Source organism: Jaculus jaculus, chromosome 12, assembly GCF_020740685.1.
Source record: "Jaculus jaculus isolate mJacJac1 chromosome 12, mJacJac1.mat.Y.cur, whole genome shotgun sequence".
Lineage (NCBI taxonomy): Eukaryota > Metazoa > Chordata > Mammalia > Rodentia > Dipodidae > Jaculus > Jaculus jaculus.
Genome location: NC_059113.1, coordinates 108,764,090 through 108,791,335, shown reverse-complemented (window position 1 = coordinate 108,791,335; position 27,246 = coordinate 108,764,090). Strand labels below are relative to the sequence as shown.

The 27,246-nt window shown below is 48.3% G+C and overlaps 1 protein-coding gene and 1 non-coding gene across 4 annotated transcripts in view; both read left to right on the top strand.

Moving 5' to 3' along the window:
• Window positions 1–27,246, top strand: part of Clrn1 (clarin 1) — a 45,681-nt gene that overhangs the window by 11,082 nt on the left and 7,353 nt on the right. For 2 of the 3 annotated variants that reach the window (XM_045131909.1, XM_004655909.2), the window contains exon 2: window positions 13,947–14,126. In XM_045131909.1, coding sequence (XP_044987844.1) covers window positions 13,947–14,126 — 180 coding nt within the window. Of the gene's footprint in view, window positions 1–13,946; window positions 14,127–23,309; window positions 23,435–27,246 lie in introns of those variants that run through there. The other variant, XM_045131910.1, reaches the window with a different exon arrangement.
• LOC123453810 lies at window positions 22,069–22,175 on the top strand. The gene has a single exon (XR_006632988.1). It is a non-coding gene; the product is annotated as a U6 spliceosomal RNA (small nuclear RNA).

The window sequence follows — 27,246 nt, the reverse complement described above, 5'->3', positions numbered from 1 at the left end:
GTGAGATCAGCCGTCCCTGAACCTGGCTGTGGTTTAGTGCCACCTGGGGAGTGTTTAAAACCACTGATGCCATGACTCCATCCCACAGTGACTGAAGCTGCATCTCTGGGGGAGAAGCTAGACAGTTAGACTGGTTCGAAGGCTTCCTGGGTGACACCCCTACTCAGCCAAGGCTGGGAACTACCAGAGCGATGATGGGCAGGACAGGTGGCAGCTGCCGAGACCTCACCATTAGGGGTGAGGAAAGCTACCGAAGGGGCACAGTGGGGAGAACGGCATTTAGCCCAGTTTCTTCTTTGGGGAGGTTTTTCTCTTTGAGCTCCAGCTGGGATCTTTGGCTTCCAGACGCTGGCCTGGCTTCCTGTTGGTCCTTCCATGAAGGATCTAATGGATACACCTGCAGTGAGAAGCTGCATATGCTTGCCTCATTGGCCCAGAAGTCCTCCTTCTTTGCAAATCTGCCCACCAGTCACGGAAGCCTGCCCGCCAGCTGGTTAGACCAAGAGGCAGCTCTGCCCCTGCGTCGCGGTCATCGCATTGCTGGGACGAGGCCGCTCATGGGAGGGAAGGGCTGGTTCCTGCTTACAGCTTCGGGGGAGCTTCACCCTGGCGGGGAAGCACGGCAGAGAGACAGCAGGCCGGTGTCACGTTTCCACAGCACCGGGAAGGAAGCACTCTGGAATGATCTGGCTTCCGAACACCCAGTGGACTGGGCCAATAAAACCCAATGTCTACCTCTAAGGACACACCTCTTCCAGCCAGGCTCCTCCTCCCAAAGGAGTCACAACTTCCCCGAACTGCCACTGGCTAGGGACCAAGAATTCCAAACACACGAGCCTATGGGAGACGTTTCACATTCAAATCACCACACCCTGATGGGATGACTTCCAGCTGCCCAACTCCACCTGTCCATGTGCGTAGAATCACATCATTGGACAAACCTGGCACTGCTGTTGCTACCTCCTTTGACCTGTACCCTCTGGAAGGCTCTCCTCCTTGCGAAGGGACCCACAGGGATGCCCTTCCACAGTATGTCAACCCAAGATCATTTAGACAAGCCAGTACAGAATGCCCAAGATATTTCACATGGGAAATAGAAACAAGAATGAGGATGGCAAGTGATGGGCATCAAGTAAGTAATGACCTACCAATCCAAAGACCTAGGATTACTGAGCAACAGAGAACTCGTCAGGGCCTCCTCAGAACTGCTGTCAGGGGCTATGGGGTCCCAAGGCACAGGCATGTACTCTGACCACCTGTGGGTCAATGGCCTGCACCCAGTGCCCGTGATGGGTCCTGGGATGGGACACGCAGGCTCCCTCAGTGCACGCAGAGCGCTTCCGCCCTCCTCTCCTCAGCCGCGCGGCCCGCTTGCTGCTCTCATCAGGTCAGAATACACTTTGGCAATTACTTCACATCTACAGAGAACTTCCATATAAAGGATCTCATCTGTATTTCTCACAAGCTCTGTGACATTTCTTTTCTAATTTTATTTTTGACACATAATAATTGTACATATGCATGGGGCACAGTATGATATCTCAGCGCATGCATGTTGTATAAGAATCAGATCAGGGTAATTATCATATCCATCACCTCAAACGTTTGTCATCCCTTTGTAGTAAAACATTCAGAGTCCTCTCTTCTAAATATTTTGAAATATACAATACATTGTTAACTCGGTCACCATAAATAAAGCAGTTAATTCCTCCTACCGATCCGTAAATTTGTGCCTGCTGACCCATCCCTCCCGACCCTCAGGGACCACTATGCCGCTCTATCTCTGTGCGACTTTAAAAACAATTTCATTTATTTACTGACGAGACAAAGAGAATGGGCAGCCACGACCTACAGCCACTGCAGATGAGCTCCAGACGCGTGTGCCACCTTGTGCATCTGGCTTATGTGGGTCCTGGGGACTCAGACCTGGATCCTTTAGCTTTGTGAGCAAGTGCCTTGACCACTAAACCATCTCTCTAGGCCGAGACACTTTTTTTACTATCCACATTTACAGATAAGGAAACTGAGGTGCTCAGAGATCCCATGCACAGCAAACGGCAAGACTCACTGTGTTCCATCCCTTCCCAGCTCTCAACCCTACCACATCACCTCTCCGCCAATGCCTGGCTCTGATTCGCCCGTCCCGCCGGCAACTTCCTCCTTTCTGTTTTGGTGATTCATTACATTTCAGTCCCCTGTCACTCCTGAGTAATGCCATTACATACAAATGTAGATTAAATTTATGAAGCCTTGTTTTGAAGACCAGAAGAATAAAATACATGACAGACCAAATCACTTAACACATAAAGATAACAAAGTTGCAGGATAAAAATGTAACAGAAAAAAAAATCCAAAAGACAGAACTAAATTAGGGTCTGGGGAGATAGTTAGGTTGTAAAGTGCTTGCCATGTAGGTCCGAGGGCATGAGTTCACATCTCTGGCACTCACGTGAAATGCCAGGTGTGGTGGTGCGCGCCTGTAATCCCGATACTCGGGAGGTGGAGACCAAAAATCCCCGGGGCTTGCTGGCCAGCTTGTCCAGCCAAATGGGAGAGACAGACCCTGTATTAAGAAAATAAAATGGAGAGCGATAGAGTAAGTCTCCTGGCCTTGACCCCTGAGTTCCACAAGTGTGTGTGCGCGCACACACACACACACACACACACACAGGACCACGTAGACTCACATGAACACTACACACATTTTTATGCACATAAAAAATAAAGAGGAATCCATTAGAACCAAAATGTACTTTAAGACAGCTGAGTGGCAGGAGGCCTTGGCCCACCAATTCTCTCTCTCCTCTCTCTCTCTCATAAAACAAAACAAAACAAAATTAAAAATACAAAACAAGACAACTGAAATGAAAACCAAACATCAAATAACAGATTCATGGCAACAATGAAGAAACATTTATCAGTCAGTAAACACAAACACTTTCCCTCTTATTATTGTTTGATTTATTGAAAACATGTCTTCATAGGTAAGATAAAAGTTCTTTGCAGTCAGCTGGAGAGATGGCTCGGTGGCTAAGTGAACTTCCTGTGCAAGCACGGGGGTCTGAAGGGGCCTGAGACCCCCCACGTTTGATCCCCAGGACCCGCATAAACAATCCCAATCCCCAATCCCACAGCAGAGCAGAGACCTGAGAATCATTGGAGTTCACAAAACAAACAAACACATAAATAAATCAAAAGCAGCAAGCTCCGGGATCAGGAATAAGAGAAGGGGCAGAAGAGTGATGAACCAGGGCTCCCGACGTTTCCTCTGGCCCCCAGACGCAAGCACACTCCACCGCAAGCCAGCACACAGGAAGCCTTGTGCACACATACACACACGCTCGCTCGCACACACACACTGTGTTCACAGTGGGGAAAGTCGTGAATGGGCTTCCATCCTGAGGGGACAGGAGGACAAGCATGGCTGGAGGTAGGAGGGAGGGCTGGACCGCGGACCAGGAAGCCCCGGAGAAGCTGCAAGGAGCCTGAGAGCACAGGGAGAGAGATGCATCTGAGGAGGCGAGTGGACTTCTTTCAAATGAATTGGGGGGAGGGGGGCGGACTGAACCCCAGTGGAGTTGGAGCGTGAGCCTAAGAGCAGGTGACACTGTGTTGGGGAGCTCAGGCCTAGAGTATGGTGATCAAGGCTAGCCTGGGTTATGTAGTAAGTTCAAGGTCAGCCTATGTAAAATAATAATAAACAATAAATGAAGGTGGGTCTGGCGTACCTGACAGGGACAAAAGAAAGAACAGCCTTGCAGAATGTCGATTGGGGTCGCTGACCAGAGGCTTGAGGGGCCACCAGCTGGGGGGTTATGCAGCCCAAGCTGCTTCCCACCGCGAGCCTCCCAAAGGCTGTGTCTGCACACTGTCTGTGTTTCACGAGAGCAGCCTCGAGTGACAGGGCCAGCAGCCTTCCCAGTGTGCCAGGCACCTGGAGCCTTCCCTTCCTGCGCTCTCTCCCGCATTTAGTGCCCTCATCCTGCTACCAGCAGAGGGCACCCAAGGGCCGGTGACTGGCCAGACACTACAAGCACTGGCCTTTAGCCACTGAGCCATCTCTGGATGAGACAGGGATACACTGGAGGGTTTTGCACAGAGGGCTGATGGGCATCGGTGGGTTTTCTCAAGGTCCCTCTGCTTACGGGGAGGGCAGCGAGTCACGGGAAGTAGGCGAGGAGGCAGGGTGACCAGGCAAGAAGCACCTGTAGTCGCCCCAGTGGAAGAGGTGACTTGGGCCAGGGTGGGGCGGTAGAGATGGTGACTGGACAGAAACGTGAGAGGAAGAGAAAAATCCACCCTGTGAAGGCCAACACAGGATGGAACAGGAAGGGCAGAACGAGGCTCCATTTGGGACACACTGAGATGCCCATGAGCTATCCCAGTGAAGATGTGGACGAGGTCATCGGAGGCCATACAGGTGTGGAGCCCAGCAGCGAGTGTGGGCTGCAGATCCATGTGTGCGCTGTGAGAAACCATCATCCTACACAGAGCAGAGAGGGAGTGGGCGAGGAGGAAAGGAAAAGTCGTGAACAGAGGAGCCAGGAAGTGGGGGACGTGGCAGGCAGAGCTGAGGAAGGACGAAAACAAGGAGGGGCCACATGGCCGAAAAGTTTCCAGTGACAGAGTCACTGCTCCAAGCCTAGACCAGGTGAGGCAGGAACAGGGTTGACCAGCGGGCCTGGCAGCCTGGAGCTCAGCAGTGCTCAGGACAAGGTGTCCCTGGGCAGGGGCAAGAGGGACCCCAGAGAGAATCACAGCAATGAACGAGCATGGCACACACAGCACAAGGACTCTGGAGAAGAGACCAGAGCTGCCGTGGCTGGAGGTGCTTTCTAAAGTGAGGGCATGGGCTGCAGAGCTGGCTAACACCTAAGGCACTTGCCTGCGAAGTCTAAGAACTCATGTTCGAATCTCCAGGTCCCACATAGCCAGAAGTAGTGATGCAAGCATGCACACAAGGGGGCGCATGTGTCCGGAGTTTGTTCACAGCAGCTGAAGGTCCTGGTGTGTTCATTCTCTCTCTCTCTCTTTCTCCCTCCCTCTTTTCCTTTCTCTCAAAAAAATAAAGAAATAACAATGTAAGGAAATGACAGTGTGTGCATGGATTGTGGCTCTGAGCCAACAGACGGGGGGGGGGGGGGAGGGGGAACTGATTGTAGTGGTTAAAACGTGTGGCCTCATAGACTTAGGATAGACACTCCAGTCTCCAGTGGATGGGCCCTACTGGGGACAAAGTATGTCACTGGGGGTGGATCTTGGAGTCCAGAGCTAAGGTGTGTTTGGAGGCATTCCTAAGTCCAGCCCTAAGGTGTGGGGAGAGCCATTTTGGAGCTCTGGTGGTTTGTGCTTGCTGGTGTTGGTGTTTGCTGGCTGTGGTGGTGTTTCTCTGCTTGGATCTGTGGAAGTAAGCCAGCTTCTTCAGCCTTTGATGATGTTCCCCTGGAATTTGTAAGCCTGAAATAAACCCTCTCCTCCATAAGCTGCTTCTGGTTGGATGTTTGTCCAGCAACAAGGAGCAATTGCAACAGTGATGATGTGGCAGAGGGAAAGGGGGAGAGAATTTCCCAATATTTTTTGAATGATGAACTATTATTTTTAATTTTTTTTTTAAATTTTGTTTGTTTATTTATTTGAGAGACAGAGAGAGAGAGAGAGAGAGAGAGAGAGAGAATGGAAGCGCCAGGGCTTCCAGCCACTGCAAATGAACTCCAGACACGTGTGCCCCCTTGTGCATCTGGCTTATATGGGTCCTGGGGAATCGAGCCTCGAACTAGGGTCCTTAGGCTTCACAGGCAAGCACTTAACCGCTAAGCCATCTCTCCAGCCCCTAATTTTTTTTTATATTTAAGAGAGAGGGGGAGAGCTGGAGAGATGACTTAGCAGCTAAGGCACTTGCCTGAGAAGCCCAAGGACCCAGGTTCGACTCCCAGAACCCACATAATCCAGCTGCACGTGCATCTGGAGTTTGTTTGCAGTGGTATGCTCTTTCTCTCTCTCCCCCCCTCCATCAAACAAATAAATAAAAATAAAATTCTTACAAGGGGGGATGGTTGCACCAGAGACTCCTGCCACTGCAACTGACCTCCAGATGCATATGCCACTTTGTGCATCTGGCTTTACATGGGTACTGGGGAATAAAACCCCAGGCTGGTAGGCTTTGCAAGCAAGTGCCTTTAACTGCTGAGCTGTCTCCCCAGCCCCCCATCAACATTTTTTTTAAATATATATATTTTTTATTTATTTGAGAGAGAGAGAGAGAGAGGCAGATAGAGAGGAAAGGCATGCCAGGGCCTCTAGTCACTGCAAATGAACTCCAGATGCATGCACCACCTTGTGCATCTGGCTTATGTGTACACTGAAGAATCGAACCTGGGTCCTTCCTTAGGCTTTGCAGGCAATCACCTTAACTGCAAAGCCATCTCTTCAGCTCCCCCATCCACATTTTTAAGGGGGTGAGAATATGTATCATGAATGGTGATAGAAATGGCCAGAGAGGGGAGCAGGCAGGAGTGAAGCTCTGTTGAGTACCTCCTGGTGCTAGATTCCTTGTGCACTGATGCCTGTGAAGCCTTCCTTATGCGTCCAACATTCAGTTAAGGGCCTTGAGGTTTCAGGGCTGGGTTCGCAGTTGGAAAAGAAGGAACGTGACCCTCCTTTGACTAATTTCAAATGCACAGATCTTTCCTAAGTTGCCCCGTTGAAACCCTCGTTTACAGAGACGGAAATGGGCCCGCTGCCGGCCCTGTGTCACACGGGCTCTTGCCCCACGTCTCCTCGTCTCTGCGGAGCCCCTCCCCTCCTTCATCACGTCCACGTCACCTCGGTTGAGGGGTTCTGTCATCTAGACCCCTGCTCACCCCAGACCTGGTCCTCCTACTCCTTCTTTCTGGTAAGGATTACATAGGCATGATTTATATACGTAATCCATGGCTTTACTCCCAGCACGCAGGAGGCTGAGGAAAGGGGGTTGTCATGGCTTTCAGGTCATCCTGGGCTAGAGTAAGATCGTGCCTCAAAAAACAAAAATTAGATCTATAAATTTTGGCTACAGTATCCAGGTATGCATTGACTATTTTCAGTCAAGAAATAGAACACTTGGGATTTGGGAGATGGCTCAGTGATTAAAGGCACTTACTTGCAAAGCCTTCCACGTAAACCTGGATGTAAAAAGGCGCATACATTTGGTGAATATTTGCAGTGCCAGGAAACCCTGGTGCATCCGTCCATACATTTGCACATGTATGTACTCATAAACATGTAAATAAATTGAAAATTTAAAAAGCAGTAAAACACTCCCCCGCCCTCCAGAAGGTCCTTTGTGCATTCTTTGTAGTCAAAACTATTCCCCAAACCCAGCCCTAAACTAACACTGGTCTGTTTTTTGTTTGTTTGTTTTTAATCATTTTGCTTTTCTTAGAATGTCCGGTATGGGGACCCATACAATGAGCAGCCTGTTAGCTTGCAAGAAAGTGACTTTAACTTTAACTGAGGGATGACCCCCTCAGCCAAGGCTCTTTAAGGGGCACAATGCATTCCAAATGTCCACATGCTGTGGCCAGCAGTGTCTGCTTCTAGCTAACTAGTAGTCGATTGCAAGGATATGTCACCCCTTGTTTACACATGCATCCACCACTGGATATTTAATTGATTTGGGGTAAATATAAACAAAGACACCTTAAACGTTTTCATGCAGGTTTGTGCATGGACTTCTATTCTCCGAGGTGACTTCCTAAGAAGGCCCACTCTGGCCCATACAGCAGGCTAGCTCCAGCTCTCAAGTTCTACCACAGCTAAATACTCATGTGCAAAAAGGAAAAAAAAAAAAAAATGACCTTGGCTGAAAATTGTAATGTGGACAAACCATAGCTCAAAATAGATTACAGACAAAAGTATAAACCTAGATCTAAACATTTCAAGAAGATAAACAGCAGAAAATAATTTGTGACCTTGCATTTGTCAAGAGCTTCTTGGGTTTGACATGGTACATAAAAGAAAATTTTGATAAGCTGGACTTCATAAAAATAAAAAATGCTCTTCAAAAGACACTGATAAGAGAAAGAAAAGACATGCCACAGATGTGGAGAAAACATTGTGAATGTCTTATCTGATAGAGGGCTTGTATCCAGCATGCATAAAGACTTCCCAAAATTCAACCATCAACAGTCTGACAAAAAATGGGACAAAAGATATGAGCAGACACCTCACTAATGAGGACACATGCAGGTCAGGCAAACCCATCAAAACCTTAGCCTTGTTAGTCATTTGGGAAATGCAAATTAAAGCTACAGGGAGATTACCTATGCATCTATTAAACGGCCACAATTTTTAAAAAACCTTTCAAATTCTGACCAAAATGTGGGACAACTGGGACCCTCTACATTGCCAGTGGGGCGGTGAAATAGAGCACCCATTTTGAAAGGAATTTGGCATTTTCTCATACATTTACAAATACAGAAGATGGGAATGGGGATGGAATGAATGGAGGAAGTTTGTTTGTTTGTTTCTTATTTTTTGGTTTTTGTTTGTTTCTGTTTTTCGAGGTAGGGTGTCACTCTAGCCCAGGCTGACCTGGAATTCACTATGGAGTCTCAGGCTGGCCTCGAACTCACGACGATCCTCCTACGTCTGCCTCCTGAGTGCTGGGATCAAAGGCGTGTGCCACCACGCCCTGCTTGGAGGAAGTTTTTTTTTTTTTAATTTTTATTAATTTATTTATTTGAGAGAGAGAGAAAATGAATGAGAATGGGCTCTCCAGGGCCTCTGCCTCTGCCAATGATCTGCAGATGTGCGCACTACTTTGTGCATCTGACCTTCCATGGGTACCAGGGAAGCGAACCAGTGCCGTGTAGCAGTGCAAGCCAGCGCCGTTAGCTGCCCAGCCGGCTCTGCGGTCTGGCGGAAGTTTTCTGAATGGAATTGTTCTATGTTAGGATTTCGGGGATGAGTATGCACACTAAGCAGACCTGGAAGGGAGATTGCTGCTTTTGCTGCGCTGGTTTTGCTTTGACCCTAACGTGCGGGTTGTGGAGAGTGAGGGCAGAGGCAGCTGCGACTCCGCTCCTTGGCTGGGTGCCCCGGCTTTGAGGTCGGCGCGAGGAAGGTAAGCAGCCCCTCCCTGCTCGGGCTGCACGCGGGGTGGGCGCACTGCGTGAGCCCCTCACGGAACTGCCCTGTGGCTTTGAGTTGTCTTCTCACCCCCGTGCTCTGCGAAGATACCTGGTGGCGATGTGAAGAAGGCGGCAGGGCGATGCAGGATGAGGCAGCTTGAGCCGCGGAAGGGAGGAAACCAGCGATGAGAGAAGGAGAGGGCAAGCTTCTATGAACGCAGCCACTCCAAAGTGGCAGGGGCTGCCCGCTGTGATAATTAGCTAACTCCCTTTCACTTGTTGACAGCTGATCTAGAAATTTCTGGAGGCCAGAAGTGATGTGCTAAATTAAGAACAGCTCCTCCGCAGACAAAAGTATTCAAATCCTTCTCCTGTGTGGTAATACTAACCCTAAAAGAACAGGCGAGCACACAGTCTAACTTCTAGATAAACACGATCCAGTGCGGGTAATATTTATTTACACAGTCTGCTCCCAGCTTCGACCACAAGCCAGTCATATTCATGTTGGCCAGAAATCTCAGGATTTGGGGCTGGAGAGATGGCTCAGTGGTTAAAGGCACTTGACTGCAAAGCCTGATGGTCCAGGTTTGATTCCCCTGTGCCCATGTAAAGTGAGATGCACAAAGTGGTGCAGGCAACTGGAGATCGTTCACAGTGGCAAGAGGCCCTGCTGAGCCATTCATTCTCTCTCTCTCTCTCTCTCTCTCTCTCTCTCTCTCTCTCTCTCTCCTTGCAAACAGACAAATAAAAATATTTAAAAATATATAATAAAAAAGAGAAAGAAAACTCAGGAGTTTAACCAGAGTTCTCAATTATCATTACAGACACAGGGACCTTTTAGCAATTATTGTTTAAAAAAGTAGAAGCGATCTGATAAAGAACATGTCAGGATTAGTGCTGCCCTGGGTGAACTTCTCACAAGAGTGGGATTTAAAAAGGCTTCATGAGAATTACAATACTCCACAGGACAATTCATTCTCGCTTCTGGCCTTTCTTCCCAGGAGGCTAACAGGTGCAACTTCCTTCCTGCATTTGTGCCAATCTGCTGTCCCCTCTACGTCATAGAGGCTTAACCTCGCCATCCTGACCAGGCCGCCGCCTTTTTACAGGTGGAGGGATGGATGGAAGCTGACTTATTATAACTTCTGAGAAAAGCCACAGCAACAGCTGGCCAGGTGAGAGGGCCACACAAGAGAAAAGCAGACCGGATTGGTGGGGAGGCCACAGCAGCTGAACCCTCCGGAGGGCAGGTGATTGTGGCCAAAGGCCAGCTGGACCCCCAGAAATAAAATGCTGCTGTATCCTGGGAAGACAGGGCAGAGAGGCTCAATGCCCAGTTTTCCTTGATTATCTCGACATTTGTCTTTGTTCAAAGTACAAACCTTGCCACGAACAATACCCCCATATTAATGCCCTCACATTGTGTTTGATTCATATGTCCTGTTTCTTTTGTGTGTATATGTACATGTATGTGTGTGATGTGCATGTATATGTATGTACACGTTCATGTGTAGGGGGGCTCGTGTGTGAGTGTGTGTGCAGGTAGATATATATGTGTCACACCTGTCTGCAGAAGCCAGAAGTTAACATCAGGTGTCCTCCTTAATGTCTCTCTCCACCTTAGGTTTTGAGACGTGGTCTTACTGAACCCACAGCTCACTGACAGCTAGATTAGCTAGCCAGAAAACCCCAGGGGTCCTCCTGTCCCCACGTCCCCAGTGCTGGGATCGCAGGAGTAGACCGCCATATCTGATTTTTATGTGGACCCTGAGAGACTGAACCTAAGTCCTTATGCTTACACGGCAAGCACTTTACCAACTGAGCCATCCCCCAGCCCCTTAGGTTGTCGTTTGTTCAATTGTTTGTTTTTTGTTTTTTTGAGGCAGGGTTTCACTCTAGCCCAGGCTACCTGGAATTCCCTCTGTAGTCTCAGGATGGCCTCGAACTCCTAGCGACCTCCTACCTCTGCCTCCTGAGTGCTGGGATTAAAGGCGTGTGTCACCATGCCCAGCCCTTGGCTTTTTTCATAGATAACAGTCATGGGAATGTTCATGTCTTCATTTATCCTTTTGACATGAATGTATGTATGTATGTATTGAATAGATAATGCTTACAACATAGTAAAACCTTTTTTTAAATAGTACAAAAAATTATAGTGAGACTAATCCCTCAGCCTCTCTCCCCAGAGCAATGCTTCCAGTTGTACAGTCTTATAGAAACAACCTCTGGCTTAATTCCCACGCCAGTCCTGAGCTGCGGGAGCAGAGTGGGTTAGAATGAGGGTGTGGCTTCAAACCCTCTTCTGCCATAGGCTAAGCACAGCTCTTGGGCCTGGTGTGTAGTCACTGCCTCTGTGACCTCACTGTGAATAACAGTTCCTGCCTCGGGGTGGGGACAAAATTACAGCAGGTGGGGGGTGGGCTGCAAGGACTCAGTTAGAGACAGACCGTAGGAGGCACTCCTGGGCTTTTGTCCTTTAGGGCATTGACATTTCTACCCTTCACCCACACTGCCCTGTGCCTCGAACAGGAGGCTTTGCCCTCGAGAAAATACACAAGGGGCTTTCCCTAGGCCTGCAACATATGATTTATTTTTATTTCTTAATATTTTATTTACTTATTCACTTAGAAAGAAGCAGATAGAGAGAGAGAAAGAATGGGCATATCAGAGACTCTACCCATTGGAAATGAACTCCAGATGCATGAGCCACCTTGTGCATCTGGCTCTACGTGGGTATTCACTGGGGAATCAAACCTGTGTCCTTAGCCTTCACAGGCAAGCACTCAACCACTAAGCCATCTCTCTAGCCAGATATTTTTTTTTTTTTAGTTCTCAACTAACAATTGACACTGGCTATTGCTACAGATTTTGGTCTCTGTGAACACAGTGTGCAGGAAATGGCCTTTCAGAGTTTTCACGCAAATTTCCCTTATTATAAGACAATACAGGAAATATAGAGTGCACCTAAACTCTGCTAGTAAAAAAAAAAAAAAAAAACAAAAAGACCTAGTTACTCTTTTTAATTAATTAATTAATTTAGGAGAGAGAAGCAGAGAGAAAGAAAGAGAATGGATAGGTATGCCAGGGCCTCCAGCCACTGCAAACAAACTCCAGAAGTATGGGCCACCTTGTACGTCTCACTTACGTGGGTCCTGGGGAATCAAACGTGGGTCCTTAAGCTTCGCAGGAAGCAGCATCTTAGGTGCTAAGCCACCTCTCCAGCCCCGACTAAAGCGAAAGTGCGACACGTGTACACGGGGCGGAATTGACTGTGAGCGACTTCGGACATAAACAATGACATTTATGTGTTTGCTGATTTGATGTGTTCTCTCAGGTCACAAGCTCCACAAGCTCTTGGGAGACCAGAGAGTCCTTGTTTGCCTGCCTTAAGGATCCACTTCCAGAACTTACACCAATACCTGGCACCTAGTAGGTGCCCAATAAATAAACGAGTCACTGGATAAATGTTTGGGAAGCTGAGATGAGCTGGGCTCACGTCCCCATATTGGCTCTGCCTGATGTACTGACGCAAGTACACCGATGCATCGCCAGTAACAGAAGCCACACGTTGACAAAAGCTTTCATTTCCTCTGCCCTAAACACAAAATCTAGATAATAGATGTGGCATGTTTCCTAAATGGAAAATATCTCTTGTAGCACCAGAAATTATATTTCCACAGCTTTGTGCTACATCAAAATATTGAAGTTGACTAAAAATGCCCCAGTCTCTAATATTGGTGTGGGTTAGTGACCATATTTATATTGCAACAAAGGAAACATCAAAACCTCCTCATGTGTGAATTCCTCCAGCTCTCCCCACACTTAGATATTTTCACAGGTTAAGATAGATTTAAAAAAGTGATTTCTGAGGAATGGCATTAAAAATTTAGTCATCAGGTAGGAGATAGTTCATTTGTTAAAGGCACTTCCTTGAAAAGCCTGCTGGCCAGCATTGAATTCCCTAGTACCCACAAAACCAGAGGGATATTTGTCTGCAGCAGCAAGAGACTTTGGCATGTCCCTAGCTAACACACGTATGTAAGCAAATAAATTAAATTTTAAAAAATGTTAATCAATGGGACTGGAGAGATGGTTCAGTGGCTAAAGGCACTTACTTGCAAAGCCTGACAGCCTGGGTTTGATTCCTCAGTACCCAGGTAAAGACTAATGCACAAAGGGTACATGCCTCTGGAGTTGTCTACAGTAGCAAGAGGCCCGGGCACACCCAGACAATCTCTTTCTCTCTCTCAAATAAAAATAAATACATTTTAAAATTATTTTTATTTTTTATCAGAGAGGGAGAGAGAATTGACATGCCAGTGCCTCCAGCCAGTATAATCGAACTCCAGACGTGTGTGCCATCTGGTGTGCATGAGGAGCCTTGCGTTCTTGCCTCACCTTGTGTGACTTGCTTATGTGGGACCTGGAGAGTCAAACATGGGTCCTTAGGCTTTTCAGACAAGCACCTTAACCACTAAGCAATCTCCAGCCCCCCAAAATAAATAGGTAAAAAATTGGTAACCTTAATGCACAATTTTGAGTATTAAAGCCAGCATTTGTTTATTTCGGTAATTTCATATGATCAAGGGCAAAAAAATTTGCCCTAGCCTCTCTCTCCTTGCTTTATGTTACTGTTGACTTTCATGAAGTGATCCTATCTTTAAATCTCATTGTAAAGCCTTTATAAATTGATGAGAATATATTCATCAAAAGGATTTTCGTCATTCTTGAAACCGCAAAGAGAAGGATATAATTTTTAAGCGATGCTTGCAGACTGCTTTTACTAGAATTCCTCTAGGTCCTCAAGGTCCTAATGGATGCTTGATTTCTCTTCAGTTTTCCCAGACTTGCTTAAGGCCATCCCGGTGAGCATCCACGTCAACACCATCCTCTTCTCCGTGATCCTCATTATCCTGACCATGGCGGGGACGGCCTTCTTCTTGTGCAGCGCTTTTGGCAAGCCCTTGGAGGTGCCTCATGGCCCTCTGGGGTTGTACCTTTTGAGCTTTATTTCAGGTAAGTACAGGGTCTACCTTAGAAGACAATGTGCTTTTCAGTGTGTCCAAAGGTGTTCTACGTAAATGTAAAGTTATAATGTATTTCGTATGTACATGTGTGTGTGTATGTGCATGTGTGTGTGCATGCATGCGTCTGTGTGTTTGGATGCTCCCTATAGCATTACACATGACAGCAAAAGTGTAGAAATACTATAATTACTCCATAATATGGAATTCAATAAATGCATTATAGTCATCTATATGAATTACTGTGATCTTGATATTAAATTATAGTTTGAAAGATAGAATCAAAAGGACAAATGTTGGGCTGGAGAGATGACTTAGCAGTTAAGCACTTGCCTGTGAAGCTTAGGACCCCAGTTCGAGGCTCTATTCCCCAGGACCCACGTTAGCCAGATGCACAAGGGGGCGCATGTGTTTGGAGTTCGTTTGCAGTGGCTGGAGGCCCTAGCACGACCATTCTCTCTCTTTCCCTCTATCTCTTTCTCTCTCTCCCTCTCTCTGCCTCTTTCTCTCAAATAAATAAATAAAATTTAAAAAAATTAAAAATGTTTTTTTTAAAAAAGCAATCTGTTGGCCTTGTCTCAAAATAAGAAAAGAGAGAGAAAGAAAGAAAAAGAGAGAATGATAGAGCAAGCCCAGAAAAGTGATTCTCGCTAGAGCCCTTACTGGCACAGGTGAGGGAAATCAGAGCTGGGGCGGCAGGAGGTGAGCAGAGCCCCCCACGGGGGAGGAGGACCTGGGCGGGAGAGGAGCAGGCAGGGACAGGGTGCAGGCCCAGGCTCGCCACCCCCCCAGCAGAAGAGGTAGCCGCACAGCGTGAGACAGACAGGCCAAGGGAGATACTGCGCTCACCTGCACGTCAAGCTTAGAACATCTGGGGAGTGGCTTAGGCCAGCAAACATCCAAACCAAACTAGTTGCTGACCAGGTGAGTTAGGGTCTGCATAGAATATTTGTTGCCATTCCCCCACCATCCTTACAAATAAATATTATGCCTCTGGCTGGGTTTTCATTTTTCCCATCAGAGCTGATACATCGGGCACCGATTTCTGGGTTGAGTGTTTATTCTTGCCCAGATGCAGCCAACAACGCTATCTCAACAGAGGGGAATTAAAGCAGGGCGGTGGCCCTTCAAGTGGGCTCCCCAGACCAGCAGCGTGTGAACCGTATGGGAACATTCCAGAAAATCAAATCCTGAGGACACAGCCCCAGAGCAACCAAAAGGGAGATTTGAGGGACAGGCCAAGCATCGGTGCCTTAGCACATCTGTCTGCTCAAGGTTGAGCTACAGGTTGAACTTGACTAAGCAGGGCATGGAGGGCTGAACAGTAAGGAGTCCTGAGGTGACTCAAACCTGATGAATCTCAGGAAGCAGCTACCATTCCTGGGGCTTGGGGGGGACAAATGAAAGAATTCTGTTTAATTCATTCTGACTAGAAATCTGAGAGGACCCAGAGCAAGGGGTCTCAGACCTCAAAGAGTGGGCAGTGTCACTCCAAAAGATACCATCAGAGGCCCCTAGGAGCGTGGGAAGAAACCCAAGTCCCAAGTGCTGCCCCCCGGGGAGGATGCAATTCCCTGGTGACCATCCTGGCAGGAGCCCCGAGCTGGGGCAGCAATCGCTGGGCAGAGCCTGACAGGAAGCCTCTGCCCAGGCGAAACTGAAGTGGAGAGCCTTCCCCCGTCTCACAACACAGAGGAAAGGAGAGCTAGTTTGAAGCTGAGAGACCACAGCTTAGCAATGAGCTCAGCCAACCCATTTGGAGATGAATTATTTAACAGTTCTTACAGATGACCTAACCAAGGGTCTATGCAAAGCAAGATGACTCCGAGAATGCAGGATTTCATCCAAGACCCAGATAGATCTTCGTTTGGCCTTAAGCTGAATCGAACGCAAGGAGAACCTGAGCACACAAGTATGTGGGAGCCGTCATCCCTGGGCTGGCACTGGATCTTAATTCATCTTGATAAAGGGTTGTGAATAAGGGAAGAATGGAGGAACGGGAGCGGCTCCACCAGCATGGAGCAGGCAACAAAGCTTTGCAGAGCAACCATTGCTTTTTAAAAATATATTCTTCTCGGGCTGGAGAGATGGCTTAGCGGTTAAGTGCTGGCCTGTGAAGCCTAAGGACCCCGGTTCGAGGCTCGGTTCCCCAGGTCCCACGTTAGCCAGATGCACAAGGGGGCACACGCGTCTGGAGTTCGTTTGCAGAGGCTGGAAGCCCTGGCGCGCCCATTCCCTCTCTCTCCCTCTATCTGTCTTTCTCTCTGTGTCTGTCACTCTCAAATAAATAAATAATTAATTAAAATATATATATATATTCTTCTTATTTATTTATTTTACTTAGTGACAGAGGGGGAAGGGAGAAAATAGTCATGCCAGGGCCCCCAGCCGCTACAAATGAATTCCAGATACATGTGTCTCCTTATGCATCTGGCTTATGTGGGTACTGGCAAATCAAGTCTGGGTCCTTACTTTGTAGGCAAGCGACTTAACTGCTAAGCCATTTCTCCAGCCCTCATTGCTTTTCAAAATAGCCACCATGTTTAAACACCAGAATATTCAGTACTTTGAAAAAAATCAGAGAGCTGGAGAAATGGCTTAGTGGTCAAGGTGCTGCCTACAAAGCCAAAGGACCCAGGTTCGATTCCCCAGAACCCATGTAAGCCAGATGCACAAGGTGGTGCATGCATCTGGAGCTCTTTACAGTGGCGAGAGACCCTGGTGTGGCCATTCTTTCTCTATCTGCCTTCCTCTCTCTCCCATAAATAAATATTTTAAAATATATAAGGGGCTGGAGAGATCGCTGAGTGGTTAAGGTGTTGCCTGCAAGCCTAACAACCCAGGTTCAATTCCCCAGTACCCATGTAAAGCCAGATGCACAAAGTGGCACATGCATTTGGAGTTCATTTGCGATGGCTAGAGACCCTGGTGTATCCATTCCCATTCTGTCTCTCTGCTTGCAAATAAATAAATAAATAAATCTTTTTGAAAGTCTGAGTATAACAGCGAAACATGACTGAAGATAAGATGGACTGGTAGTGCAGCTCCTGGGGTGAAGGGTACCTTGAAGCACAGGTGGCCCCATTTCCTGTAAAGCCGCATACAGGACCAATAGGCTCCTGGAGTTTGGGAAATGTTTGGGTGTATAGCTGGGCAGACCTGATTATGGAAGGACTGGGGTTAGAGTGTCTATCACAGGCCCTCTAAAATGCAAGCCAAGGACTGATCCACACACTGAGGACTTACTGGGGACACTGGTTTCCAGCGGGTCACATTCCATTAGACACACAGGCTCGGCTCTCTCCATTGGCATTCTCCCCTCCTGTTTCTGTCAGCACCAAGCACTGCCCGCCAGCTGTGTTCATAGTCTGCAGAGAAACATGCCTGACCTTCCTTCCTTCCTGGACCATTCTCTTTTACTCTCCTCCCCACTCACCTCCAACTTCCTATCCTTCCCCCTTTCCTTGTGCTGAAGTTATGCCAAAGCCATATTTCAGGTGTCTTCTCTCCGCTGGATGGGACCCCATACCCGAGGCATGAAGGAGGGAGTGGGGAAAGGAAAAGGATGGCAGAATGTCTTCCCAGTTCTCTATCTGGAGATTGCCAGGTCCTCACAGAAACACTGCTATGAGCCTCTCCTCTGTCTCCAGGGTGCTATGTGACAGAAACCAGAGGGAGAAAAGGAAAGACCAGAACATACTGGGTCAGGCAGAAATAGCTTCAGTAACCACAGCTTTCTTGTACTTACAGCTTAAGATCTTGTTGTTCTCCTTAACAAGTCAATCCTTCCACTTTCAGTTTGAATCACACCTCTTGTAGTCAGCTCCTTGTTGCTAGGACAAACATCCAGCCAGACACAGCTTATGGGAGGAAAGGGTTTAGTTCAAACTTACAAATTCCAGGGAAACACCATCAATGGCAGAAGAGGCTAGCCCAATTCCATAAATCCAGCAGAGAGGCACCGCAACATGCCAGCAAGAATCAACAGTCACAAACAGCCAGAGCTCCAAACTGCTCTCCACACAATTAGAGCTGGACTCAAGATCCACCCCCAAACACACCTTAGGGCTGAACTCCAAATCTACCCTTGGTACCATGCCCCCTCTAGCAGGGATCTGCCAGCCAGGGGCTTGGATTGTGAGCTCAATTTTAATAAAAAACTGAGTCTATGGGCCCAAACATTCAAACTATCACATTCAACCTACCATGGCACCTTTCTGTCTTCTCCTGGTAGAATTTCCAACCATTATTGCTATTACAAGTCAGTTAATTTGCTCTCTCATCTTGTTACTCATAAACTGGTCTTAAGAAATCTTTTCTCCATGTAGAGTTGAGGCAATGCCTTAATGTCTCTCTCCCTTACTTCATTTTGGGTAGTGATCTCCCCCCTCCCCCATGATGTACAAGACGTTCCTGAAGAGCTTTCTAAAGTTAGTGATGTCAGGTCCCAGGCCACACTAAATCAACTGGTGTCTCTGGGGGTGGAGTTGGGCACTGGTTTTGATTTCAACTCTTCCTAGTAAATCCAGTTTGTAGCTGGTGCTGAGGCCCACCCCACAGGCACATACACATCATTTATTTGGCACACACTGACAGAATGACATGTGTCAGCCCTTATCATCAGCACTGGTCATACCACAGTGAACTGTACACACAGTTGGTCCTGCCTTTGTGGGGTCTGCAAACTACTGGGAGAGTGAAACAAAAGTGTATGGAAATGAAATGCCCGTAGGCTATAATCCGTCCTGGTTGCTATGGCAGAGAATCTCAGCAGAGACCAGGCTTTGACATGTGACCAGGGACATGGCTGACGAGCTGAGACCCTCAAAGAGTCACCCAGAGGAGGAAACACATGCCAGGCCCTGGGGAAGACCAGCTCAGTGTAGAGACCCAAAGAAGGCAGGCGTGGCTAGAGAGACAAACAGGAGAGGAAATGGAAAAACAATCAATTAATCAAGTTTAGAAATGATACTCAAGACATCAGTGGGCTTTTGAAAGATGTTAAGGTGTCAGATTTCCCGCTTTAAGAAATGCCTGGGGAGGGTAGCGCCTCTATGGAGATGGTGGGAGACACTTGGAGACCCAAACCAGAAACTAAGAGGGTGCAGAGAGCTCAACAGGCCCTCCAAAGTGCAGGGCACATTGCAGAAGAGGGGGTGTAAAGAATGTGAGAGCCACGGGGCACACAGGTGGTCTTTGGGGCACCATCTCTTGTCTTTCCATCCTCCTGACAAGACCCTTAGTGGTTGCACAAAACTGACATACTTCTGAGTTCACCAACGTTTTGACATGGAGGGCAGAGGAAGACGAAAGCAACAAGGCAGCAAAACAGGGGAAAGTCTACCTTGAAGGAGGCGGGTCATCAGGGATGGAAGGGGAAGAAAGGACAAAAAGAGATGGGAACACAATCAAGCGAGTGTATGCTCGTGAATTAGAGTCCTCAATTTAAAAGAAGGTGCATCCAAGGGCTGGGAGTGTAGGTCAGTGATAGAATAATTGTCTAGCATGTGTGAGGCCCTGAGATTGATCCCTACATCTACAAGCAAAACAAAACTTGTATCTGACAAAAAAACATGTCTGGTGGAAGACAGTGTTCCACTGGAGAAGGAGAGAGATAAATGGACTCTAAAAACCTTCTGAAAGCAGGTCTAGAACATTCTTCAGGTAGCTTAGACAAGTAATAACTGTGGAAGTCACCAACATGGACAGAACATGGGAGGAGCAGGCTTACTGTTCTGAGGAGAGAGAGGCACTTAGTGCTGAAAATCACGTGTTCCATTTATGACATCTTAAATTTTTATTTATTTATTTATTTGAGAGCGACAGACACAGAGAGAAAGACAGATAGAGGGAGAGAGAGAGAATGGGCGCGCCAGGGCTTCCAGCCTCTGCAAACGAACTCCAGACGCGTGCGCCCCCTTGTGCATCTGGCTAACGTGGGTCCTGTGGAATTGAGCCTCGAACCAGGGTCCTTAGGCTTCATAGGCAAGCGCTTAACCATTAAGCCATCTCTCCAGCCCCATTTATGACATCTTATAAGATGTTCTAAGATGTCCAAGTAAACACGTTAAAGAGACCGTTGAGAATAGGTCTAGACAAAAGACATACATTTAAGCATTGTTGGGACATAGAAATTTGGTAGAATGAGGGGCTGAGGGCATGGCTTAGTGGATAATGCACTTGGCACACAAGCAGGAGTACTTGAGTTCAGACCCCCAGTGTCTATGGAAAAGCCACCCGCTGGAGTAGGCCTCGCGTCCGTAATCCCAGCACGCTCGGAGCCTGCTGGGAGCGGAGGCAGGGGACTGCCACAGTCAGCTAGCCTGGCAAGGAGATGAAATGTGAGACTCTGCCTCCTAGAAGGTGGAAGATGGGCACCAACGCCCAAAAGTGCACGTGCCCATACTCGTCCACATAAGTAAACACATAGACCCGCAGAGAAAAACAAAGAAAACGTGCAGAATGACAACAGATGACATCACATTGGAGAGAAGGATGGAGAGAAGACCTGGCGGAGACCAAGTCTGAATGAAGGACACCGTGTGGTCCCAGCCAAGGCGTGCTTGGATGGGAAGGCAACCAGGAGACTATCACGTTCAGAGGAGGCAAGACAGAAATGTGCCGTGAGCAGCGGTCGACTGTGAGAGCGAGCGGAGGCAGGTAAAGGGCAGAATAGGGAGGGCACGAAATGAGGGCGGGTCTTTAGGAGAGGCGGAACGATGTGCCCAAACCCAGGAGGTGGAGGAGAAGCAGAAGAGAGGGCGCTAAGTAGGGAGGCCTCTGGAGCCATCCTTTCCAACTGGCGCCTTGGCAGTTGAATGTACGCATTCCCCGGGTTCCACTCCTCGGGCGTGGTGGAGAGCCTTACCCGGACCTGCAAGACCTCCCTCGATGGCCATGGCCTCTCCTGGTGGTCCAGGGAAGATTCTCTGAGGTGGATGTTTGTGGACTCAGGTCTTTGCCTGGTGAGGGAGACCGTTCAAATGGAGCACTTATTGCCAGTGGCATTTGTGCCGTCTTCTCATACAAATGGTGTCACGCTTTGAGTTATGCCAAGCCAGGCAAATGAATAAAACTCCAGCCTTTCTTTAAAAATAGCATGCGCCTCATATGAGTCTAATTAATTATGGTAATTACCACTATGGCGTGGAACATAAATAGGCTTGGTCCTATGTGAACCATGAAGACGGGAAAATAAAGCACAGCACAAAAATAGAAGCACGCTTGCATTATCTACCCGTCCCGGCATTAATAATATTCTAGCCCCTGCACTGTGTGCAACGCATCGAGAGCATATGATTCGGCAATGGCAGGGGAAACAGTTCCGTCATGTTCCTTCTTCCGTCTTGACGTGGGAGCTGTGGGCTGGAAGTCTGAGAAACAGAGTCAGGGATTCCCGTCATGGAAAAGCCAGCAATGAGGATAGTCTCCTGGACTTTGCACAGAATGCCCGTGATCCCATGATGGCACTGGGCAAGGAAGGCACGTCATTTTTCAAGTGCAGGGCCACAGTGAGGGTGGTCACTGGGTGGATGTGGATCCCTAACACAGAGGATGTAGAAGAAATAAGTTTCATCGACTGTGCACGGGGTCAGCCACGACCTTGAGCCAGGATGTGCTCCACTTTGTTCAGTCACAATTACAGAGACTCTTGCCCTCTCCCAAAATATCACCTGGCATGTCCACCATGGAAATAGGAAGGTTCAGAACATAGGGAGATGGCTCCCCTCTTGCCAGTCTGGACCTCTACCTTTCCATTCTCTCACTTTCTTGAAGAAGTACTATAAGCCGGGCATGGTGGCACATGCCTTTAAACCCAGAACTTGGGAAGGAGAGGTAGGAACATCGCCATGAGTTCGAGGCCAGCCTGAGACTTCATAGTGAATTCTAGGTCAGCCTGGGCCAGAGGAAGACCCTACCTCAAAAAAAAAAAAGTGCTCGCTTCGGCAGCACATATACTAAAATTGGAACAATACAGAGAAGATTAGCATGGCCCCTGCGCTAGGATGACACGCAAATTCGTGAAGCGTTCCATATTTAAAAAAAAAAAAAAGAAAGAAAGAAAGAAAGAAAAGAAAAGAAAGGAAGGAAGAAAGAAAGAATTAGAAACTTATCTTCTTTTTTGGAAATTTTTATGAGAGAGAAAAAGAACAAGAGAGAGGAGAATTAGTGCATTGGGGCCTCCAGCCACTGCAATAGAGCTCCAGACACTTGTGCCACCTTGTGTGCACGTGTGACCTTGTGCCCTTGGGTCGCCTGGTGCGTCTTGCTTACATGGGACCTAGAGAGTTGAACATGGGTCCTCAGTCTTCACAAGCAAGCACCTTAACTGCTAAGGCATCTCTCCAGCCCGAAGCTTATCTTCTTCATGAGGCCTCCCCACTTTCAATCCTCCCTCCAGGCTTTATTCTATTCTCCCTATTACACAGTATGTATTCACTTAGTTTTCTCAATTCTCTCACTGTGTGTACCTCTCCCTCTGTTTCTCTCTCTCGTCATTGTATCTACCACTGATGGTTCTTGGAAGAAAAAGGTTTTATCACACAGTAAAAACCCAATAAAAATGTGTTCAATAGTGAATAAAATAGAAGCCACTTTGCATATTTGTTTCCTCATAATTTCTTTAAAATTCAATTTACATTATGTTTCAGACCTTTTCTGATCTGCATTAGTCACCTTCCTCAATGACATGGCATTTGGAAGGCAGGTTAGGCATCAATCAGCTCTTCAACCATCTGTTACAAGACATGGAAGAAAAGTGCTTGTTTGCAAAGCTTTGACAGCCTGTGACCGATTCCCCAGTATCCACATGGTGGGTAAAGCCAGACACATACAGGGGTGCGTGAGGCTGGAGTTCATTTACAGTGGTAGGGGACTCTGACACACCCATACTCACTCTCACCCTCTCTCAAATAAATTTTTAAAAAATCATTTAAAAAACAAGTAAAAGGAATTTAAATTCTAGTTTATTATTTTCCAAAGCGTAAGCATAGTACGAATAAGATAATTTCGAAGACCCTTCCTCTATAAGAACCTCAGCCCATAGCACGTTGAATGCCCATGGAACCTGACACGTGTCCCCACTCATGAAAGCTTAGCTACGCTCAGGGTCATGAAAGGACATTCTAGAAGCAGCTCTCTTACTGGCTGTAACCTACGTTTCCTGTATCATCAGGCCCGGAGGAGATGGACACTTGACTCTGCCCTCACGGCAGCTGCCAGAGGAGAGGCCCGAGTGTGCCGTGTCCAGCGTGCTGCAAATGTTTGTTAATGATGGATCACTCGTGCTGTGACAGCCCCACAACTGAGCCATGCTATTCAGTCAGAAATTAACTCAGTGATCAAAGTCATTAAAAGGCGGGGAGGCATCGGAGCAGCTCCAGCCAGATGGTGGGGAAATCAGACCAATGGAAGAAAATGGGCTGCGGGTCATTGAGTATGGCACTGGGCACTGGACGCAGGCCTGGCGCCTAGTTATTTCCGAATTCTAGTGTGAGGCTTCCAGAGTCCGGTTTATTCTCTCTTTACTGTAAGTAGAGCAGAGAGGACATGGACAGAAATCTAAGAGGGCCGGTCCCAGTGGCCCCAGCCGAGTGCAGCCTCTTGATGGGCATGGGGCGAAGAGGAGGTCACAGACGTGGTCCTAATACCTATGAGGCCTTGGGAAGGACAGGGTGGAAAGCCGTACGCCATGTGTCTAAACATTTACACTTAAAGCTAATGAAACTGTTAAAGTACGCCGGATGCTTCCACCTCGAGAAACGGTCCCCAGAAGAGCCTGGAAGCCAGATCCGAATTTAGAGTTCTCGACTCCTGTGAATCATGTACCTGAACGGAGTGGCAGAAGCAGAGCCGGCTGTGTTCCGTCCACCTCCCTTCCCCTGCCTGGCTCCTCTCTCCAGAAAGGGCCTGTGTGTGGGCGTCTGCGGAGGTTCCAGTGTCTGTCCTCCAGATTCCAGCATTTTATTAAAGCTTGTAACTTGGATCTCCAGCTGCCTGAGGGGAGGAGTGCCACGGGGGTGGATCCTGGCGTCCAGCCCTAAGGCAGAGGGAGGCTTGAACTCTGCCTGGGCCTTGCTGCCTGCTTGCTGGTTAGTGCTTCTGCTTTTGGGTTTTGCTGGCTCTTTGCTTTGCGCGGAACCGGCTTCTTCTGCCACCTGGAACTTCCCCTGGACCTGTGAGCTTGAAACAAACCCCTTCCTCCCAGGACCTGTGCCTGCTTCAGACGTTCACCCCAGCAGTGTGAAGCTGTCTACAACAGCACTCTGCTGCATATCCAATCCCGGGTTCAGCCCTCGGAAATGGCTATTCCAGGGCCATTCCCGCTTCTCAGAGACATGCAACAGCAGCCGACCTGCCCTTGGGAGGCCTGGAAAGATGTCCTTCAAGCCCTGGAAATGAGTTCAGGGCTACTGGAGACTAAATTCTGGGGTCCCAGGAGTAGGGTCTATAATGTGGGCACACTCTGCTGACTTCAAGCACACTTCATCCTGTGTAGGAGGAAGAGGGACAGAGAAGCCCCTCTGAAAACAGAACCAAGGGAAGGAGAGGCAGCCCGTTGGTTAAAAGCACTTGCTTGCAAAGCCTGATGGCCTGGCTTCAATTCCCCAGTACCCATGTAAAGCCGGATGCACAAAGTGGCACTGTGTCTGGAGTTCATTTGCAGTGGCAAGGGGCCCTGGCACATACCCATTCTCCCTCTCTCCCTCTCTTCCTGCTTGCAAATAACAATAATAAATTAATTCTAAACCACGGACCCAAGGAGAAGCCCGTGTTGCTGGGGTCTGAGGCTCATGTTGGAAACGTGGCGGCCCCCGTTCTCACCACTGCTCACATCCCTGCCCGTCTCTCCCCACAGCCCGAGCAGCCAGGCCACACAGAGAAAAAGCCTCCACGTTGATCTTTTGGTCCACAAGTCATAAATAGCTATCCTTGACCCTATATGTCTTTTATAGATTTGGACAAAGAGAAGCAAAAATATCCCAAATCCACACTGGGTTGTTTCCCTTTGGCAGTGACAGGCAGGGTGTCAGGCACGCAGGCTGGGCTTCTGTCCTCTGACTCCGAGATGACAGAGTTAACTGCAGTCAGCCCCACAGTGCAGAGGGGAAGCTCAGCCCGTTCACTCCTCCTAGCCGTGTGTCCTGTCCCCCACGCTCTGAACATATTAGTTACAGCAAAGACTTCACATCCTAACATGTCCCAAGTGACTTTCTTGAATTTGAAATGCAGGCTCGCTACGACGCTATCGTCTTAGCAATGTGTACCTTTAAAATATTTAACGACTCAAAAAGGAAGCCAAGCTTGAATTTTCCTTTCAGGCAGTAAGGAAATAGTGTTTCTCTTCTGTCTGAAATTCACCATCTCCTCAGACAAAAAAAAAAAAAAAAAGAAGGCTCTTATGGTAAAAAGCGATGGAATTTTCTCTACAATTTTCAAATAAAAGATAAAGAGAAAACAGCATTGCAGTCTTTTTGTTAGGATCTAACAATAAAGGAATAATATGGCTTGCAAGGGAAGCGCTCAGGTTTGAAGCTCAGAATACAAAAATAGGCTGAAAAAGAAATCTTACAAAGGCCTCTGCTCAAGACCTCTCGGAGCCTGGCGGAAAGTGAGATTTCACGAAAGTGATGCAGCCTGTGATCAGTTGGGGCTGCTGTATGATGACGGGCCAGTCCTCGGTAAAATTCTGATTTTTTTCCTCCCAAATACGCAATCCTGCTGCCTCGGCCTCACATGTGCTGGGACAGCACTCCGTGTGCGTGTGAAATCCCAACGCAAAAGTGTGAGTCCACCCCGACCTGCGTGTAGGGCGGGTCTCCCGCTTTGGGAAGGGCGTGGGTGTGAGAACAACCACGCTGGCTCAGCTCTGCTGCGCAGTTCAGCCCCCTTTGCTCACCTCACTTTTCCTCCAGCTGTTCTGCGCATGCGGCCCACCCGTCAGCAACGGCACCCCACTTTCCTCTGCCAGGACACTCACGGAGACCAGTTTAGAATTGTTTTCATGTTCCCTGCTCCATCATATTCTCCACGAGAGCAGAGCCCATGGGTATTTTCTTTAGTGTGTGGATTCCCACTACCACTCCTGTGCTTGGCACATACGTCTAATTGAAATAAAAGGAAAAATGAATGAGCGAATGGGAACTGAGGGGACTGTGTCTGTGCTCCCAGGGTATTTGAGCTAACTGTGATTGAAGAGTACAAAGCTCTTAGGCCTCCGGAAGGAGCCGTCAACATAATGGGAGAGTATTTGAAAAAATAAGACACGGTGATACATTCTCCAAGGTTGCCTATGCTCATGTAGTCAAGTTTACCTGGGGAAAAGTGGAGCGGGGCAAGCGATTGTGGTAAGAACTTATAAGAAAAAAAGAAAAAAAACAACTAAAAATTCATGTGACTAGTATTGAAGCTTTTGGATGTACCAACATCAGTGTTGAGAGGTAATCATACAACATCTGCATTAGTTACCTTTGATAGACAGGAAGTTGAGATTAGGGGATTCAAGTCATGCAAGTCACATGCTGTGGGGGTTTGAATGTGGAGTGTCCCCACAGCCTGGTACACCCCAGCTGGTGCAGCATCCGGAGGTGGAGTCTTGCTGGAGGAAGTAAGTCACGTGAAGTTTACCAGTCCAGCCCTGGAGGTCTGAATGCAAATGGCCCCATAGCCCCAGGTACTTCTGGAGGAGCCGTGGCACTGGGGGCAGATCTTGAGTCGGGCCCCAAGGTGTATGCAGAGCCAGCTGGCAGCGGCTGGTGCTGGCTGCCGCCGCCCTGCTGTGGGTGAGGGCGAAGCGCTGCCCTGGAGCGCGTCACGCAATGCGCTCTCTCACCTGCGCGGCTTCTGGCCCGAGCTGGTCCCAGCCGTGAGAGGCGAACTATGGCACGTGCGAAGTGAAGGAATGGTGGTTTGAGCCCAGATTGGTTTGACCTCACTCGGAAAACCCTCTCAGCCAGTCGCCTCCTCTCAGGAGCCCCTGTGGACACCAGGATACAGCAGTAGCTGTGCGAACTCTGAGGAGGCCTGGCCATCTGCCCTGCTCCCCGCCTGCGCCCGCGTGTCACCCGCTTCTGCCTGTTGGACCGTCTACCCAGTGGGAGGGCCTCTCTCAC